At 41.5% G+C, this 20,604-nt stretch overlaps 1 protein-coding gene and 1 long non-coding RNA gene across 35 annotated transcripts in view; one reads left to right on the top strand and one right to left on the bottom strand.

Moving 5' to 3' along the window:
• The window catches only part of LOC308485761 (uncharacterized protein), a 105,810-nt gene that overhangs the window by 71,415 nt on the left and 13,791 nt on the right, over nt 1–20,604 (top strand). For 9 of the 34 annotated variants that reach the window (XR_013990701.1, XR_013990715.1, XR_013990718.1 and 6 more), the window contains 2 exons: nt 352–391; nt 5,971–6,107. Coding sequence is in view for 13 of the 34 variants with exons in the window: in XM_081021818.1 (XP_080877944.1) it covers nt 352–391; nt 5,971–6,043 (113 nt within the window). In the remaining 21 variants the exon portion in view is untranslated. Of the gene's footprint in view, nt 1–351; nt 464–506; nt 525–1,754; nt 1,773–3,951; nt 4,081–5,299; nt 5,319–5,425; nt 5,444–5,970; nt 6,108–7,785; nt 9,378–12,446; nt 12,627–16,639; nt 17,136–20,604 lie in introns of those variants that run through there. The other 25 variants (XR_013990702.1, XR_013990713.1, XR_013990714.1 and 22 more) reach the window with 15 other exon arrangements.
• LOC308485766 lies at nt 17,781–19,360 on the bottom strand. Its single transcript, XR_013990738.1, has 2 exons — nt 18,672–19,360; nt 17,781–18,380 (listed from the first exon to the last, which is right to left on the bottom strand). It is a non-coding gene; the product is annotated as an uncharacterized lncRNA (long non-coding RNA).

Raw genomic sequence — 20,604 nt, 5'->3', positions numbered from 1 at the left:
TTAACAATAAAAAGTAGAAAACTGTGTCCTGTTTTTGAAAGGATATCCCTTGTGCTGACAGTCTTCCATGGCTTGATCTTGCTGGTGTCAAGTCAAGAGAGAGGCAGACAGGCCAAAGAAAACTCTGCCGAGATTGTATTTTAAGCAGGTCACCAAGTTTTTTGATTAAAAGAAAAGCTGTGAAACTAATCCAGATGAGATACCGAATCTTTGTTTATGTTCCACAAAGATAAAACTAAAATCTAACTCTCAGCAATAAGAAAAAGCCAGGAAGGTAAAAACTTCTTTATATTTTTTTTAAGTTTTTTGTGACAGCTCCCCCCCCCCCTTTTCTTTCTTTCTTTTTGACAGTTGCCTGTGGAAAGCTGACGGAAGTGATCCTAACCTTGAGGTAAACTCCCTGGGCAGGGTAGGATTGCTTTTAAAGCCTCTTGTCCTGTTGGGGCACCATGCTGCCAGTGAGGTAATAACCATGCGCCCATGGGAGGTCTGGACTCTGCTTGCCTAAGGAGGAACATGAAATGGTACTGGAGGGCCTGGGGGGAAGGTTAAGCCAGAATTCTGGGCTCTCTCAGGGTTCAGCCTGACACCTGATAGTGGTGGAACATTTTGCTACTAAAATAAGTGGTATTAGTAAAAACTGGGTTCAAAGGAAGTCCCAGACAACTGCTGTGCCCTTCCCATAGGAGACACAGCCCCTAGGGGCCGTGGAGGCTTCGGCCCCCATAATAAAATATTTGAGGGGGTCAGGCCCATGCAAAGTTGATGGGCATTCCCATTCAAATGGTGTGTGTGTGCGCATTGTGTCATGTGATCGATTATGCAGGGCTGGTCTTACCTGGACCCCCCTGAAATATTTTATTCAATATTGCACCTGTGCTCCTTACTCTCTATTCCCACTGGCAAAATAAATAATCACATCCTGACCAGCTCTGCAGCCAGTTATAACACACCTTGAAAGGTATATAATGACATCTTCCCTATTGACTTTGGGGCATCTCTTAAAGACTTTTATGCCCCTAGGCCTATGCAGCTGCTTTAAGTTAATGCTTAGCCAATCATTTTAGTGATTATTATGTATTGTTCTTACGATGTTGCATGTCTTACATTATATCTTGCTGTGTACTGCCTTACTGTTTTATATGAATTAGTGGTATAGACACATTTTTAAAAAACAAGCAAGCAAGCAAGCAAGCAAATTCCTTGGCCCAGGAAGTGTGCAGGGTTAGCTGCTGACATTTTCTGATGCAAAGGACAAGATGGTGTCCCCTCCCCTCCCATGTACAGAAGTCAGTTCAACAGGTAGTTGACTCTTAGGGCTTGTCCGCACCAGAACAAAATGTGGACCCCCCTCCCCAGTCCAGTGATGTCTAGGACCTTTTCCAGTTTATATGTGTGGTTTTCCAAATTTGAAATTTCCAACCATGGGGGGGGGGGCACATTTAAATGGGAGTAAGTCCAGGGTAATGCTCAGATGGGAAGGGGCCTCATGTGGACCTGACTACGTGAATGAGGAAACAGACCACAATCACACATTTGTGCCAAGCTATGGTTTGTCTTAGTGTGATGTATAAGCCAGGCCAAAGTTTCTGTAACATGAGTGGCGGTCCCCAAAAACTGCTTTACATTTTCTTAGATTTCTAATGATCATTGCAGGACCAAATTCACCGATCAGTTTAGAGATAATGCCAAACACAGCTGGAAAGAATTCTCTGCACAATTGGCTTCAGATGAATTCCAAACAGGAGGACTGCAAGCAAGCAGTCTTGTGGGTAACACTCTGTCTACCAGGAAACTATAATTTTATGAGAGGAAGCAGTTTCCTTTTGGCTTAGCGTCAAATGACTTGTTCCATTCAAGATGCTAATGATGCTGCTTCCAAGGAAGAGTGTCGCCCGCCTGCCCTCCACCACAACACACCCATTCCTAAAAATTCCAGTACTAAGGACACTTCAATTGATCTAAGATACGTAAGCCACACATACGGCACACAAAGGGCAAATCTGAGACTTCTGTGGGGCCTAGTGCAAGCAAGAAGAAGGAGCTTCCTAGTGTAGACATCTAGGCTGCTAGAAACCTGTGGCACCTATCACCTGGAAGGCTGGGCAGACTCTTGCCTCCTTTGGTTTGGAGTTATGTGAGGGCGGTGTGTGTGTGTGTGTGTGTGTGTGTGTGTGTGTGTACGTACAGAGGCTAATATGGTGGTGTGGCTGATTGTTTGCTGCCTGGCAAGTTGCCAGTGGGAAGTGATGTCTGTGTCTGTGGGTGGTCCGCCTGAGCAGAGCATTCAGCTTGGGGAAGAGCTGCGAAAGGTACAAAGGAGCTTATGGGAGCTCCCCTGGATCCTCACTTGTCAGTGCAATTGACAAGATGAGAGATAAGGAGACTGTGAGCCCAGTAGGAGCATACTTAAGGAGCGTATCTCCCTAAAAGCACCTCTGAATAAACATCTCTGCAAGTCTCCCTCTGCTTTATGTTAAATGATATGCTGATTGCTTCTGTATACTTGCCAACCGTTAAGGAAAAATATTTGGCAGGGCACCTGAGATTGGAATTATGTGCAAGATTTTCTAGCATTCACATTGGCCTAGTTCTCTGGTAAGGTCAGGCACATGCTTGGAGCTCAGGTGACTGCACACCACACACACAGTCACACTGTACATAGCAAATGTGTGAGGGGGCAATGAGAACAACCCTAATTCAGACAGCACCACTTGTTTTTCTCTTCAACCTCCATAGATCGGAGGGTGATTGAAGGTGTGTTCACACATTACTCTGAACACAAGCACAAGCTGTCTCTTTACAGGTAGAAGTGTTTTTGTGGAAAAGTGTACACTTGTTGATTTGTACAGCTCAGCTACTACCTACAGAGACTGTACCCTGATTGAATGCTACATGTGAGTTACTGTATGAGTGTACAGATCTACAACTTGTTTACACAGACGCCTTGATTGTACTCTCATGGAATGTAACATGTGAACACCCTTTATGTGAAGCACGGAGCCTCCTGTAGGCACCTTTTTGAATCTTTTTCAAGAGAGATTTTACCTGGGAATGGCCACTTTCCGCCACTCTTATTTTATAGCCCTGTTCAAGCATGAAACCCCCTTGCAGTTTCAATTGTGTGCAGGAGAGACTGAGAGTGCATTCTCTGGCCCCTCCCTTTCTGTTGGATCCACCTGGTCCCACCTTTCACCTCCTTAGATCTCTATACAATTTAGATCGTGCTGGATACTGAAATGGCTTTTACTCTTGGGTGAATAAACTTTGGGGATTTCGAAGCCATTGTGTACTGATTCGTTTCCACAGCCTTGCCTGCCAAGTTAAAAAAAATAAAAATGAACAGAAGTACGAGGAAAGAGTGTTGTTGAATTGCAATTATTAGGTTATGGTGGTTCGGGCTGGTTAGCACCTTCATAAAAAGACGCTGTGGGCAATTAAACAATTGCAAGACACAGCTGCAACACACGACTTTTAAAAAGGAGAGAGCGCTGCCTCAGATTCAGGAAGTCAGGCAGGCAGCTCAGAGAACTAAAGCCTAAATAGTAAAACATATATTGCCTATACAGATTATGTACAAAAACATTACAGAGATATCCATGATGTACAAACTCTGATAAGAAAAATAAAAAAATTCCTTCCTGTAGCACCTTAAAGACCAACTAAGTTAGTTCTTGGTATAAGCTTTCGTGTGCATGCACACTTCTTCAGATACACAGTGTGCATGCACACGAAAGCTTATACCAAGAACTAACTTAGTTGGTCTTTAAGGTGCTACAGGAAGGAATTTTTTTATTTCGACTATGGCAGACCAACACGGCTACCCATCTGTATCTGATAAGAAAATCAGCCTAGAAAAAGGTTGCACAAAACGAAAATGAAAATGCATGGAGAAGATTTATTGCTCTTTTGCAAATGGGTAGCTGATCACTTTCCCTATTTCTTTTGTAGGATTTCATTACATGCCAAATGTCCTGTGCAACCTCAGCAATTGACATCAAATGCCATATGAAGCCTGGGGATCTATCTATGAAACTGCATGCGCTGATGTGCATCAGTGTTCACCCTGCTCTTTCCCGGGACAGTACAGAACAAGTACTTCTTGCTCAGGAAGAATTTGTGTAGCACATTCTCTCTTGAACAAGATTATGATGCTATTCCCCTGTTTATAAGCAGAGTTGATAGCTAGCAAATTAAGATACTTGAATCATCAGTAGGAGAGCTACAGTATTGGGCAGCTATGTACTCAAATGCTCATATTCACTGTGATCCAACTGAGGCCATATGGATAGCTATAAGGATTCACTGTGTGCAGAATTCCTGATTCCAGAAAGGCTTGTCCAGCAACTACAGCCTGGGTGTGCACAACAGGCAGATTACTGGCAAGAACACAAACCATATATTCAGAGGTAGGAGGGTAGAATGTGGGGAGAGAAGATTGGATTAAAGTTATTTTCCTCCACCCAAACAATGGATTTATGTTTCCAATAACCTGCCTTGCACTGCTAGACATCACTGCTGCTCAGGCATATGGTTGTAGTAGGACCATTATCCATCTTTCTGTTAAATAAAGTAGGCCCAAATTCCAGTAACTTCAAGTAATAAATGGCTACAGTCATTCTACATGTCTTATCTGGCCAGCTAAGTGGTGAACAGATGATCATGAGACAGTAAGACTAGAAATTATGACTTTTTAGTTCAATCAATAAAATATTCACTTTGACAGAGACCTATTTTGATTTAATAAATGATTGCTGTGAGGCTATATAAACTAGATATTTTGATGATGATGATGATACAGGGGGAATGTGACATAGTGTGTGGAGAACACTAGATTGGAATGCTCCATACACAGTTCAGCAAGGCTTTCAAAAGAGATTTATTTAAATTAAAAATTAAATTCTCTTGGCATGCCTTCAGATATTAGACAACATTTGAATGTACTTGGCTTCCATGTCAGTGCACTATACTAGGCGGTCTTATTCTGCATATTCTATTCTGCACATTAAAACCAAGACAGATATTGTTAAAAAGTATTTCAGCAGTTGTTCTTAATAGAAGTTCTTCCAGTCATTTTAGAAAGCAGCACACAGAAAGAGAAAGTTGTCATTCTTATTTTTCCTATTATTATTATTATTACTAAAACCATTATCTTTGCAATCCATGAGTGAAGATTAAGCAGCGAGAGGACTGACCCTGATCTTCACTGTATGTTCGTTGCTTAAAGGACATTGGCAGGAAATGGTCAGCCTGAGGACACAATGAAAGGAAACAAACGCAGCAGAAAAAGTTTCACTGATAACATGTGATCGGAGCTGGTGAGCAGCTTCAGCCGGTCATCCAGCTATTCAGGCCAAAGTCTCAAAAGCACAGTGCTGACTCCAACAAGAATGTGTCAGAAAAGCATGTGCAGGGCTGGTGAATGACACCTGACACACGGCAGGTGGGCGAGGAGGGAGGGAAAATGCTTTTTGCAAATTACCATATTGTGCAATGCACTTCTTGTTTAATCAGTCAACGTCCATTTGAGAATGCTTCTTTTGGAATGAATTGAAAGGTGGCCGTGTGTCAACAGTAATAATATATGCTCTGTGAAAGATGGAATCATAGATATAGTGGGTGCTCAGCAAAAACAACCATTCATTCCATCTTTTTGCATCTTAGCAGTTGAAAATACACTATGCTAGGAATCAGCTGCTTGCTTGAAGATATCCATACAGACTTTTCACCCTGTATAGGGTGTCCAGTTCTTGTAAGGCTTGCTGAGCCAATCGGAAGAAGTATTAGAATAGAACAAGCAATATTCTCTGTAGCATGCTCAACCTGGGTCCTTTTCTACAGTAGAGGCCTCACAAAGAGAGCTGGGAGGGGGAGAGAGAGAAAGGAAGAGAGCGCACGATTGTATAGGGACTTCCAGACTAAGCATGAGGAAACTAAGTGGCTTTCTGGATGTTCTTTGACTTCCATCAGGCCCAGCCAGCAGCCAATGGTCAGAGATGATGGAAATTGCAGTTCAAAAACATCGGAAAGGCCACACCCCTGATGTCCGACTTGTGGTTCAACAGACAGAATTGCGCCACCACCTGTGACCTACTCGCTTGAGAAATGTAAGTCCCATATTTCTACTGGTGGCATTTTCTTAGCATAAGCAGAAGAGGCCAACATTAGTTTAAAGTATTTATACCCCTCTCTTTAGCTGAAGAGACCCCTACAAACATCAGTCATGGTCTAAGAGTGCATAAAAGACTCACACTAGATCCCAGGGAAAGCACTGAAAAGCATTCGTGACTTGTATAATTACTATACAGTCATTCCTCGGGTTGCGAACGTGATCCGTGCAGGAGGCAGCCTGAAGCAGCCTGAAGCGCTGCGTCTGCACACACGCATGATGCGATTCAGTGCTTCTGCGCATGCACATTATGTCATTTTGTGTTTGCAAGCGCCGAAACCCGGAAGTAACCTGTTCCAGTACTTCCGGGTTCGGCGCAGTCTGCAACCTGAAAACGTGCAACCCGTAGCGTTCGTAACCCGAGGTATGACTGTATAAAGAGCCATGTCAGGATATATGTACACAAATCAGGGAGCCAAAATATAAAGACTTTAAACAATGGGAACCAAAGAAGCTAAACGACAGCACGAATCTTCAAATTTTTCATAACAGACAGGGCCTATAAGGGTTATGGAAAGGGACCTGTGTTACAATGTTTACCTGGCACAGATAAATGATGCTTTGCTAATGGGTATCTGGTTCGCCACAGAGACTAATAGGATGCTCAATGAAATGGATCCGACATCTGATCCAGCTTCCTATTCTTAGGCATGTTCACACATTACATTCAACTGGGTTAGGGGAGAAATTCAATTCACATTTAAAGGTGAACTTACTAATTTGCATTTTACAAAACAACACACAAACTGAAAGACGCAAAAAATTGTGCTGCTCTGAAGTTTGCAATGCACTTCTCCAGCCAAGTATTATTTACCAAAAAAAATCATACAGTGTGGCTGTAGATTCATATATTAGTGAAAATAACACACAAACCCCCATTGTATTATGGGGAAATGCTTTTCAAAAATGTATATATCAGGATAAATTCCATACGAGAATGTGTAAGGAGATTTGCACTAAAATGCTGATGAACAAAGCTTTAAAAAATGGATTGCAAATTAATGTGGAGAACCTCAGATTGGAAAAATGAGAAACTGTGAGAAGGCAAAATTGACTCCAACATATTCACTCAATCCTACATTCAAAGAATGTACAACACAGTAGATGAGCTATACAAATTAACAAGTGTAATAATAATAATAATTATTATTATTATTATTATTATTATACGCCGCCCAGCCACTCTGGGCAGCTTACACAGAAAAACATAGTAAAATGTCAAACTTTAAAAACTTCCCAATACACCGCTGCCTTCAGATGCCTTCTAAAAGTTGCACAGTTCTTTATCTCCTTGATATCTAATGGGAGGGCGTTCTACAGGGAGGGTGCCACTACTGAGAAGGCCCTCTGCCTAGTGTAAACTCTTTCAAACACCTTCACATGTGCAAAGACACTCTGTGTTCAGAGTAATGTGTGAAGAAGCAATTTAAGAGACATTACATGAGTGAAAAACACCTTTTACATGTGGAAGAGCACTTTGGGGTCCAACAAATAGTTTTTTTTCTCTCATTGAGAGGGAGGGCGTCCAGTAATGATGTGAAATCACTACATATTATTCTTTTGAAGAGCTCTAACTTTTTCTGTTGTTTTTTTCCCACCTTTCAAAATGCTGCCAGGGATAACATGCTTTCTAGTTAATACGTAATAAAAAGTACAATGCCTTTCATATAATCATCCAGGAAAAACAGGATTTGGGTCAGTTAATTTCAAACAGGCTTCAGTGGCCTTTCCAGCTGGCAATGGCACCAGTATCAAAACGCCTGGCAGAGCTATCAGTCTTCAGATGTGATGGTACGATCAAATTATGAAGGAAACAACACAAAAAGCAATGGAAATACTTCGTTTTGGCTGTCAGACTTCGCAAGGAGGAGCGGATTTCCAAAACTGAGTCGACATTGGCGTTATAAAATTGGAGATGAAGCTCCAAGTTTATGTTCTAAGTGTGATAACTCTCAACATATCGAATGCCAGTTGCTTCTGCTTGTAGGCCAGCATAAGGCCGTATAAGGGCACCTCACATCTCCTGGCAACCACGTTGTTAAGGACAGATTACTTTTGTACAGTATGAAATTATGAAAGGAGAAAGAGTGAGAAAGCATATTTTTAAAAGGCACTTATAAATGAACAGAGGGCAGCGCTGTCATGTTGCACTTTCCTTGTGTACATTGCTTTTTTAGGCTGGGGAGTGCTTCTGACATTACAAAGTGAAATAACAAATTCCCTCTTTTATTGTTTATTGAAAAGAGTCTTGCCTTTCTTTCCCCCTCTGGAACAAAACTCCCACGTTCCTTCAGACACTAACAAGGACACCATGGGCGTAGCTAGGATTTTTGTTATGGGGGGCAGGCCTTTTGTTGGGGGGGCCAGAACCTCAGTTAGCTATGTATTTTTATTGATTTTTATTGATTTAGGGGGGCAGCTGCCCCTCTCTGCCCCCCTCGCGGCTATGCCCATGAAGGACACTGCATTGACCCACTTGTGGATGGGCTCTAGCTCAGTGGCAGAGCATCGATTTGCATGCTAGAAGGTCCTAGGGAAGAGAGGGTGCCCTGCACCACCTTTATATTTTAAAGAAGAACCATAGTTCAGTGGTAGGGTATTGGCTTTGCATGCAGAAGGTCCCAGGAGGTTTGATTCCTACTATATCCAGGTAGGACTGGGACTATCCCCATCCTGAATCCTGAAGATTCGGTGCTAGTCCATGTGGACAATACTGAACTAGATTCACCAGTGGGCCTGACTCAGTTTAATGCAGTTTCCTATGTTCCCATGTTTCCTCTCAAAAGGATTTCTAGGAGACACTCAACTGTGTTGAAAGATGGGCTTAGTCATCTAGGACATGTTTCATAGGCCTCTAAACAGTCCATCTGTGTTTATTGAAAGTTTGTTGGGTGGGCAAGCTGCATCTTCATGTTGAGGCAAACTCCTCGGCTTTCAACCCAGTATTCCCATTTACTCCGAAACCTACAAGTTACAACTGAGTAATTGGCTACTTTTTGATGAAGAATGAAGGGAAAGAGCTTCCAGGCTGAGTGTGACTTCGCCAGCCCAGCTTCCTTCTGGAATATTCGTTTTCCGTAAGGAATGAAGTGCCGTGGCACTGAAATTCACTCTTTCTCTCCCCCCTCTGTTGTAATTTTGGCTTTTTAAAAATAATGCAGAAAATAATATACATTTCAAGGGAGTTAACCTTTGGTCCTCACCCTTTTTCTGCCAAGTCGACCAACCATTGGTAGTTTAGTTGGACTGACTTATGTGGAAAAAGAATGAAAAAGCTTTGAATTCCAAGCTTTGAGACACTCAAACACTGTGTCAGGGAACTGCCATCAGTGCCGGAGGGAGAGAGCAAGATCCAGAGGGATTCCAGAGAGCGTCCCGGGATTGGGAGAGGCAGCCCATCTTCTGGGGAAGAGAATCAGCGTAGCACCAGTGGAGAAGGGGGGCAGATGGGGGAAGCGGCGAGGCGGTCCCATGACTCCTTGCCGGGGACCAGCGGGGAGAGTAGGGGTCCTCCGCTGCCTACGCCCTCCTTGCGCAGAAGGCTTTCACGCAGAGAGAGTAGGAGGAGACTAGGCGTCAAAGAGCTTCTTTGCTGGAAGAAGTTTAAGAAACGCCCACTGACGGATTCTGCCAGCGATTGAGACAGCCATGGGTGAGTGGCTGTCCGGACAGAAAAGGTTCACTCAGGCAACCCAGCCAGGTGTTTGCACCGGCTTATGCACGAGCAACCCCTAGAACCACTACACACTGATTTATCAGTACTTCATGTACTGGATGAAGCCATACTGGACAAGGTGAATGAGGAAATAAGTAGTGATGGGTGAACTCCCTTTCTTACAGTATTGACTTTGTCAGTATGAGCTTTTTTAGAACATGTCGTGTGTGCGCACCTTTTCATCTTGCCGTCTTGCCTCTCTTCCCAAAACAACCATATCCAGGAACAAAAACCACATCGAACATTTGTATGAAATAGACAGAAGTGACTCAAATAGAGTAGACATTTGCCAAAGAAAAGGCTTTAGTTGGGTGGTCTGGACATGTCAATAACAGCAATCAGTGAACGTTCCACTGAGAAGAATATTAAAGAAATTCTGCAAGCGCACTTACTGGCATTGTCGTTCATATTTCATTTCACAACAATCAGTGAGATTATCGGTGAGGTTAAGGGGTTTAAACTTTTGCACATATGCCTACAAAGCAGCTGGCTTTGGGTGCCGATTGGCTGTATGCCAACTGCACATGCGCAGAATTGCATTCTGCTTTCTTTGCTGATGAAGAAACCTTGTAATTAAAAACATTCACAGCATTGTTACAAATGAGTGCTAGAAATAGTTATGAGCATACTTCACTTGCACTGCAATTGAATATACCCACGCACCAGGAATAAGCCCTATTGAATTTAACAGGACTCCTGATTAATATGTAGGATTTCTGTGTTAATACTTAAATTAGATGTTCATCTTACAAGACCCAGAGTCTTATAAGTTTAAGCTACAAGTTCAACGAACAATAGGCTGGATCCAGTGCAGACCTTTTGTAAGTGGATTCCCACATAAATGGGAATGCAGTTTTTGCTGATTCTCCTTCCTGAGATCTCCTCCTTCCCCTCCCATGCTATTCCACAGAATCCCTGAGCTAGAGCAGAGGGCTGCAGAGAGAAATGGCATCGGAAACTCTCGTCTCCCCCTGCCCATCCTTCCATGAGTAGATCTTTGGTCCATCAGTAGATCTAGCCCAAGTGCGTTTGATATAATAACATCTAGTATGATAGACAATCCATGGAGGTCAAAATGCATTGCATTTCTTTCTCTTCTCAAATTGCCTATTTTCTGGTTTTACATCTGAAATTCAGATTTTCCTTTAATTCTTTAAGTTATAACCACTGTCTCAGATCTTATGGGGTATGAGATCTTACTCAGCCCTCAGTGGAATAGAAGCAGACATTGACTTTATAACTTTTTACAAATGTTTAAAATCCCATTGTCTTCCATACAAATTCCCCAAAACTAGTCAATTTCAAAGAAAGAGGAAGAGACATAATCTTCCTATGAGCAAAGGTTTGGATCAGAGGACTTCCTCTTAATTTCTGACTATTGTCCTCATATTTCATTCCTTTTTGTCATGAAAACAACATCTTCCTAGACCCTTCTTTAGACAGAAAGGAAACATGTTGGAAACATTATTAATGTGACCTAACATAAACTCCTTATTTAAACAGAAAATCCAAATAAGATTTTACCATAGGGGAGAATTTTCTGATTTAATGTGTTTTTACAAGCACTTGAGAGGAAGAAAAAATAAAAATGATCAAGTAAACAAGATAAAAAGGCTGAGCTTTGGGACATTATCTAAAGGCAGCAAGAAGTAGAAGAAATTATCAGAATTATGTTTTCTTTCTTTACTGTGGGGAGGGGGAATGCAGGGAAATTGAAAATGAAAAAGCACAACCCAGTAAAACATACAGCCAGAATGAAGGGACTTGAAAGCAAAAGAAAATGAGATACAAAAATATATAATTATGTTCCTTATGGTAAAATTAGGGTAGCATATGTAGTACCGTACTACTACAGCCTCCCTTCACTCAAAATGGATGCTATCTCAAGCAGTTTACAGTAAATAGGCCAGTTATAGATTAGGGCTAATTCAAACCAGAATCCCCCAAATTATCTGTGTTATGGAGAAGTTAAACAAATGGCATATATATTTGTGTATGTATGCATTAAAAGCTGTGTCTACTGTAGATTCTGCTTAACAGTTTTCCATCACCTTGCACCAGGAGTCACAGGATTCTCCTGCCCCATATGTTGTTTTTTTTATTGTACAGGTCAGTCAAAATATAGTTAAACATAATTAATAAAAAAGGGGAGGAGATAATGTATACTGTAAATAGTTTATTAAGCATGTAATCGGTCATTATTGCACAACACCTTCATTCTCATGATTTGCAAATCATAGCACTTGGCTGTTAATGATACTTGTGGAATAGATTTATTTATATTATAGAATGTCTATATTATAGATGTCCATTCTATAATGTTTATGGATTACTTCTGCAGATATAATCATATACACAAAAAGTGTAATATATGTTGGAGGGATTTTTTTTTAGAAGTGCCAATCCCAAAGAGTCCATAGGAGATGCTGTCTCACGCATGTTGGCAAGGTGACAAGCCACACATGTGTGGAAATGACTAATTAGCTAGGGGACATGGGAATCTGATATTGCTCCCATTGGTAGAGACATGTCATGGAAAGGCCTGGATGTTCTTAATTACAGAGGAAATTGCGCCACCCGCCTGCCCCAGCGGTCAAAGGTCATGGAAAATTGAAGAGAGTTCCTCAGGTACACCTTTATTTCACACATTGGTGGCAGTCCCTTCAAAAAGAATGAAAAGACCCAAATCTCGAAGCATCTGTTGTTCAAATTCTCACTTCTAAATAAACCAGTCAGTCCAGAGAGTGCTTGCTGTATTGCTTTACAAGGCAGAGGAAGTACACTGCTCAGCCGGAATGATTTTTGCTTTTGCATTTTTGTTGCCATGGTGGGAAGGAAGAGGCAGATACCAATAAATGGGATTTAAACAGGCAGCAGTAAATGGGATTCAAACAGGCTTCATTGAAGGGACACAGCATATATCAGGGGTCAGCAAACTTTTTCAGCAGGGGGCCAGTCCACTGTCCCTCAGACCTTGTGGTGGCCTCAACTATATTTTTTGGGGGGAAAAATGAATGAATTCCTATGCCCCACAAATAACCCAGAGATGCATTTTAAATAAAATGACACATTCTACTCATGTAAAAACACACTGATTCCTGGACCGTCCATGGGCCAGATTTAGAAGGCGATTGGGCCGGATCCGGCCCCCGGGCCTTAGTTTGCCTACCCATGGCATATATGCATGGGCGTGTGAGCATTAGCACATTGTTCTCACACTGACACTGATTCACAAAGCTTGACATTCTCTTAATAAGAAGACTGCAGTGAAAACTGCTTATTCAAGTATGTGATCCATGCTATCTCTATTCATTGAAGCTGAGTCCAGATTAAGACCCCAGTCCTGTACTTTACTTAGCTGGGAACAGTGCTGTTAAACTAAACAAATTTTGAATGAGATCGCACTGTCAGTCTGTTGAACTTGGTTCCCATTGAAATGAGTGGGACGAGCTATTCATGCCTTAAGTCCCATTGGTTTCAGTATAAACTGGGTTCCACTAAGAGGCTGCAGGCCTAACCCTATTTACGTGTAACCTAGCCACAATGGCTATGTTCTGCCTCTACTGTCAGAGGCAACTTGCCTCTGAATAGCAGTTGCTGGGAACCACAGAAAGAGGGAATGCTATTGCAGTCAGCTTCTGCTTGTGATAGCTATGTGAACAGTGTGGGGGGCTAGACAGAACCTATTCAATTTTTTTACCATTCCAATCACTTCTGGAGCAGATCTGGAAATCATTGGGGATTGAGGGTGTGTGTGTGTGTGTGTGTGTGTGTGTGTGTGTGTGTGTGTGCTTGAAGAGAGAAAGCCTTCCACTCAAAGAGCCACTGCTCTTGTTGTGCTTTCTTTATCCAAGGTCAGACAACCTGCTTGGAAACTTGAGCTTCCCCGCATTTATCTGACTCCTGCACATGTCAGCTTTATTTACATGTGTTATGGTTATAGATGCCAAGCAGTGTAATTTTAATCATCCTTTACACTTGACAGAGAGCAGAAACATTATTCAAATATTCAGATAGAATATCATTTCATATAAATAAATGGCCTACAGATTCAGGAGGAATATATAGCTAACATATCCTAGAATGTAACCAAAAAAAAAAAAAAAAAAAAAGCTCTGTGTTTATTTTGAATTCTTGATCTTGATCTCTGGCTTTAGCCATTGCTTTTGGGGAAAAACCACCATAATATTACCTATCAAAAGTTTCAGTGCAAAGTGATGTTACAGAAAACGCAACTATATTGGCCACCTTCAGGCCACGGGAAAAGTGAAATGCTAATTATTTGACCTTTCCTTTAACAAAACAGAAAGGGTCAAACTATGTGATCAATATACGGTACTTCTTTCTCTTCAAGCTTCTCTCTCCTGCAATATTACTTAATAGTGTATTCATTTCACACTTATATTTCCCCCTCTAGGGTAAAAATTAGGAATAAGTCTGAACTACACACCATTTTCAGGGAACATTTTATTCAGAGTTAACAAACTGTTGTTGCTGTTTTAGTTTTTGTTGTGATCGTTTCTTTGTCATCATCGTCTTCATCTCCTTATGCCTCACCCTTCCTCTCACGAGAGACCAGGATGACTAACCATGAAAATGCAGCTTTAAAAATGAAAGTGGAAAATGCCGTCCCCACTTTTTTGGATAATTTTTATTATGGCTGTAGAAACAGACCTGTTCCTTTAAAGGTATATGGGTGTTTCAAGCTCTTTTAAACTATTTCATTTGCTGTTGGTGAAGCTATCTCACAGTCAGATATGATTGGTTGGCATAGTGATGTCTCCTAGATCGGTCCAAAAGCCTCGAATAGTTCGGAACACCCTTATGACTAATCCAGTAAGGATTGTCCTCATTCGCATTTGTCCGTTTGCCCTCAGGGATGTGCCTAAACGGCAGGTGTTGGGGAAACAATGGCACTAAATAGGCTCAAAAAAGTTTGTTATTGAGGCAATCTGGGAAATTGTCAGTTATCTTTTCTCCCTGACATAAAAAGTATCCTAAACAGATTCAGAAGGGTAGAGTACTGACATAAATTCGTAATTAAATACCAGAATCTTTATTCAGAAAAAATAGAGTTCTGAAAGTAGCACAATGTTAACAACACTTACATAAATATATGTTTGATCTAAACTGCATTACTTTTTTCTTAAGTAGCAGTCTGAAACAGCAGCAAACATTTCAATCCACCTGCCACTGCGAGGTTAACAGTGTATTTGGATTTACTAATAGGAAGAGCAGCTTTTCATTTTCTGGATCAAAACCAAATTTTGCGTTTCAGCAAAGAAGATTTTCCCCATGAGAAATGAAAAACTAATACCATATATATTACAATCACTTTCAAGGATACCTATCCTCAGTTACAGTGCTGCAGAGAAGTACAAACACATGTGAGTCTCTCAGAATAAAACAGGAATAGAAATCCATCACATTGCTCTTTATAATCTCACAGAAATGAACATCCCTGCTTGCTTCTACAATAAGTAAAGCACACAAGATTACTGAGATGCATCACAGCGTAAAGGGTGATATATTTTATTTCAGTGGGTTGGAGTTGTGCCTGCCCAAATGTCTGCCATGGGGCTTTCATAGGCAGCTCTATGTGTGGAACTGTGAGCCAACAATATGTGTAGAATTACACAAAGCGGAGCTTGAATTGAGCTTTGAATTTAGAGTCCCCCAGCCCCATTTTCCTCCCCAACCCGATCATCATGTTGGCACATAATCTACCATGAATCAGGACAGTACAATCTGAGTCTATTCAGATAGGGCATAAGAACCAGGATAGAGCAGGAACCAACAAAGTTAGTAGGAATTGATTGGACCAACAAAACATATAACACAGATTCAACTCTTTATGCTCCCCCCCTTTCTCACACACACACTCATGAAACACACAATATATTCAACCACAGAAGCATAAAATAACATTCTAGCTAATAACTTTCCCTATAGCAGATTTAAACAGGAGTGTCTACAATAACTTGCAGAAGTATTTCTCAGCAAAATTATTTTACTCCAAGGCTAGGCACAAATTCAGGAAGAAAGTAATAGGCACTTCTGTTCATAGAAAATAATATTCAGCAACCACCCAGCTGAAAACATCCAGCCAGTTGAAACTATTCCTTATGAAAATGTGGTTTTTTTACCCAGTGATGTCATAATCCTATGTGAGTGGGCCTGTGCATCATAGAAACAACTAATACATGAGGGGGAGGCCTACAGCAAATGGGTGAATGTGTGCAAAATCAGGGTAATTTTTGTAAAGAAATGAAAGAATGTTTTTATAACGATGGAAGACTAAGTAATGATGGGGAAGGGGAGCTTCATATGAGATTTGCCCAGGCTCACTCTGGGAAAAGTCTTGTCTCTTTTTAATAAGAACTTGATCACTTTTTCAAAAAAAAGAAGAAAGCAGCGGGTGGCAGAATAATTTCTTTGCCTGAAGCAAGTCTTGCCCCCAAGGTTCTTATGAATTTCTTCACCCCACTGAAGATTGTGGGTGTGTTTCTCACCACTTCTCACAATCACACACCCAGCTCTGATGAATATGCTGGGAAAGTTTTTATGGAACATACGACATAGCACAACCTCCAGACCTTGAGCATGTTCGTGGTTTGTGCACCCATTCCAGCTCCACAATATTGTTGAAATGCAGCAGCCAGAAATGTGCATAATATTTTAAATGTGGTTTCTCACCATAGATTTGTGTACAGGCATTTCGATAATGGCAATTTCATTTGTGATCCCTTTCCTAGCGATCCTTAGCTTTTCCACAGCTGCTGCTGCTGCACATTGAGTCTGCGTTTCATTGATTTCACCGCCCTGACCTCAATATCTTTTTCCTAGTAAGTCACTGCTAGCTTAGTAGTTTGTTTCCCTTGATGTGCATCACTTTACACTGAAATATGGATGAAATTTTGTGAAAATCTCTGTATTGAGTCCATCCACGTATATTTTCTTGTTCCCATCTTGTTCCATGATCATGAGAAAGTTTTTCCTAACAGGTTTTGCTAAGAGGATTATTAATTCTTGCATATCATGGGCATTATAATACTACAACATAATATTATACACATGTACACTCCATATTTCTTATGGTAACCAGCACATAAACAAATAGATACTACAACAATGGATATAATTGTATAAAAATACTTGTGTATCGATGCTGATAGAATTATGCTGCACAAATATAGTACAGTATGGGGCTTGACTCTTTTCTATGCATTGTCTATATAATGTTGTAACCCGCCCTGGGACCTTGGGATGAAGGGTAGGTAAATAATAACTATTATTATTATTATTATTATTATTATTATTATTATTATTATTCTACCCATTTTTGCATCTTAAGTGGTCAGACCAGCGAAAATAGCAATGCACAATTAGCTTGGACATACTGTAAGTGAAAGTTCAACACAAGAGACTTTCTGATGCGAGCAAAGCTTGATCGGGTCAGAAGCATCAAATTCTGTCTCTAAATCACTTTAAAATTGATTCCTCCTCTTTCCTTTTTGGTTTCCATTCCCTACCACATCTTCTATTTTGTTGCCTTATCACCCAGTTGGGAGAGAACCTTTCAAAGTTATTTGCAGTTGATTTTCATTGCCTTGAATAATTTGGAATCATCTGAAAGCTTGGCCACCTCACTGCTCTGCTCTTATAATCTACTAGTGTTGGTACACAAAGCTAGGAAGGGAAGTACTAGATATGATCAGTCAAGAGAGGAGTAGATGTTGGATGGCCATCTGTCATGGATGCTTTAGCTGAGATTCCTGCATTGCAGGGGGTTGGACTAGATGAACCTTGGGTCCCTTCCAACTTCCAACCATTCTATGAGTAAGCAGTATGAGGCCTGAGCTACGTACTATTTCTAGTACTATTACAAAAACAAGCTAGAGAAAACTTGCTGCCGTTGTATTTTTTAAGACAACTGTTTGATGTGAGGCAAGGCAGCCAGGGACTTGGTCCTCTGGTGTAGAGAGGAACCCAGTGGTTAGAGTCCTGCTTGCTTAATGGGAAGAAGGAGGCAGGTTGAAGTTGAACTGTGGGTCTGATCCCAGGCAGCAGAGACCTTTGCCCATCCTGCAGGGATGACCCAGCTTCATGTGGTCCAAAGTTGTCCAAAACGAAAACAAAGGGTTGAAGGAAAACAAGGTGGAAAAGAGGACCCCACAACAGAAAACAGTCCACTGGAAAGAGAGGGACTACTTAAGGACTTTCATCATATTGAGGCTGGCAGGCCCTTCTCTTGGATCTTCTTTGAGCTTTGCTTTCACCAGCTTTGCTATTCCTTCCTGGCCCAGACTTGCAACATTTTCTATGGGAAGGGTAGAGAGAAGCGCCTTCCCCTTGGCCATGGCTTGAGCCTTCCGGACTCTCATCCACTCAACTTTTCCTTCTTCTGCTCCTGTTCCTGCTCCTCCCTCTGCAGTGATTTCTGGTGTTTCCCCTTCTGCTCCAGTAGCTGATTCTGGTGTCTTGCTAATTCTTCTCCTGTCAGGGGAAAGGGAAGATCTATCAAAGAAAGAGATACTCACCATTGCGGACGTCACATCCACACCACATATTGAAAGGACATTCACCACACATTTAAAGCACATAGCTTCACCCTCGCCCAATAACTCTGTAATATCCCCTCACAGAGCTTTAATTCCAAGCTCCCTTACCAAATTATGGCTCTCAGGATTCTTTGGGGGACGCCAAGTGCTTTAAATGTGTGGTGAATTTTGCTTTCAGCGTATTGTGTGGGTGAATACTAAACTCTCACAAGAAGACACAACTTACGCAAGCTTCAGACAGCAGTTGCTCAGTAATCTCAAGAGCAGCTTTATGAAAAAAATCTTCAATCTCAAACACATTCTTTCTGCTGTCGGAAAGCGGCTCTCCTCAAAATACCAAAAGCAGAGGGAAAATAATGCCTCCCCACCCCTCAGCTCGTCAGGTCAGGCAGCCATTTTCCAGGCAGATCCTCCTCATACGTGTCCTAGGCAGGGGAAGTGGGTGGACAGAGCAGGTGGACAAGCTCTTGCCCCCTCCTCTGGTTCTTTCCAAAGGCAGTCTCTCCCCTTGCAGCAATGCCTCTCCCCTGCAGCATCTCCTTATAAGGGTCCCAGACAGTGGGGTGGATTGGGAAGAGAAGGGGTCAAAACCCAGCCTTGAGGGTTTCAAAACATAGGCTCTCCTTTGGAACCTTGGCTTCGGCATGAGCGTGGAGAGCAGGGCTTTGCCAAGATGCCCCTGCTTTTTAGGAGAACAGGGAGCTTATCTACACTTGTATCAGATCCTGGATTTAGCACTGATGTGCTGATTCATTAGCTCAGCACTCACTAACAATGCCGCTGCCTGAGCAGAAATCTCTCTCTCTCTCTCTCTCTCTCTCTCTCTCTCTCTCCCTCTCTCTCTCTGGAGGTTGAACCACATGAGATGTGGGCAGTTCCTTAGTTTTTGAGGGCCATCTTACATATGTACAGGGCTTTTTTTCCAGCTGGAACTCACCAGAACTCAGTTCCGGCACCTCTCAGCTGGGCGCCATTGCCATTCTAACAGAACAAGGGAGGTGTTCATGGTGTGCACCTCTTTCTCTAGAAAAATAGCACTCCATATCTAGTGAGTAGAATGTACACAGTTACTTCTAGAGTGCAGCATGAGTGTTCTGAATTTTCTGTGAATAGATAGGCTGGGAGGATGCGGCTGCTGAGGTTCCTTAATCCACAGCACAGTAAAACATACACATACATGCACCAACCTTCCCCACCGTTTCTCTAAAGTATATTTTAAAATCCTTTATATTATTTTATATATATAAAAAAGCATCTATCAATTTAAATGAGTAATCTAGCCTATTTAAATCTCATATCTGGTAACCTTATAATACTGGAAAGCCATTTGCCGAGTCACCAACAATGTACAGACACAAAGCTTCCTCAATTAATAATTTAATAAGCAACTTAATTTGTTTCATAAAAAAACCCAATTTGTTTTTTAAAATTCCAGAGAAGGATAATTTAATCATTTAACAACTGCTCCCATGAACTTATTTCTTTACTCTTGTTCTTCCTACATTAACAGCAAATAATGATTTTAGGGCACAATCCCATACACATTCTCCTGAGAGTCAGCCCCACTGAACTCAGCAGAACTTATTTCTGAATAGACATGTATAGGATGGTGTTGTTAGAATCTTAAGTGCTATTTGTACATAATGTTCAAACCATAATGTCATCTTATTACCTAGGATGCAAAGCATTGTCTTTGCTTGATTTGGCTTTGTGACATCATTATGTAGTTAAATCTGATTGGCCACAGGGTGGTGGTATCATAATGCCTGTGTGACCCAGTTGACTGGGATTGCTTCAGAAAGAAGCGCATGTTTATTTGGTTATGCTTATTTACATGAGTGTGAATGCAATCCTATGCACGCTTATCAGTTGCTTTTTACTTCTGAGCGGGTTATTAGGTGCATCCTTACTTGAGAGTAAGCCCCACTGGACTCAGTGGGAATTTCATCTGAGTAAACATGTATTGGATTGGGCTGCATGACTGCAATCCTACATATGCTGACCCTGGAATCAGCCCCATTGAATTCAGTGAGACTTATTTTACCATAAACATGCATAGCCGCAAGATGAGATATCTACATTTCTGCAGGAAATGTTAAATATTCCACTCAGTGGATTATATAATATATTATGCAGCAAGGGGAAAATCAAGGATCAAT

The sequence above is a fragment of the Podarcis pityusensis genome (genome assembly GCF_964106645.2).
Source record: "Podarcis pityusensis genome assembly, chromosome: 9".
Lineage (NCBI taxonomy): Eukaryota > Metazoa > Chordata > Lepidosauria > Squamata > Lacertidae > Podarcis > Podarcis pityusensis.
This window is presented reverse-complemented; position numbering and strand designations above follow the sequence as displayed.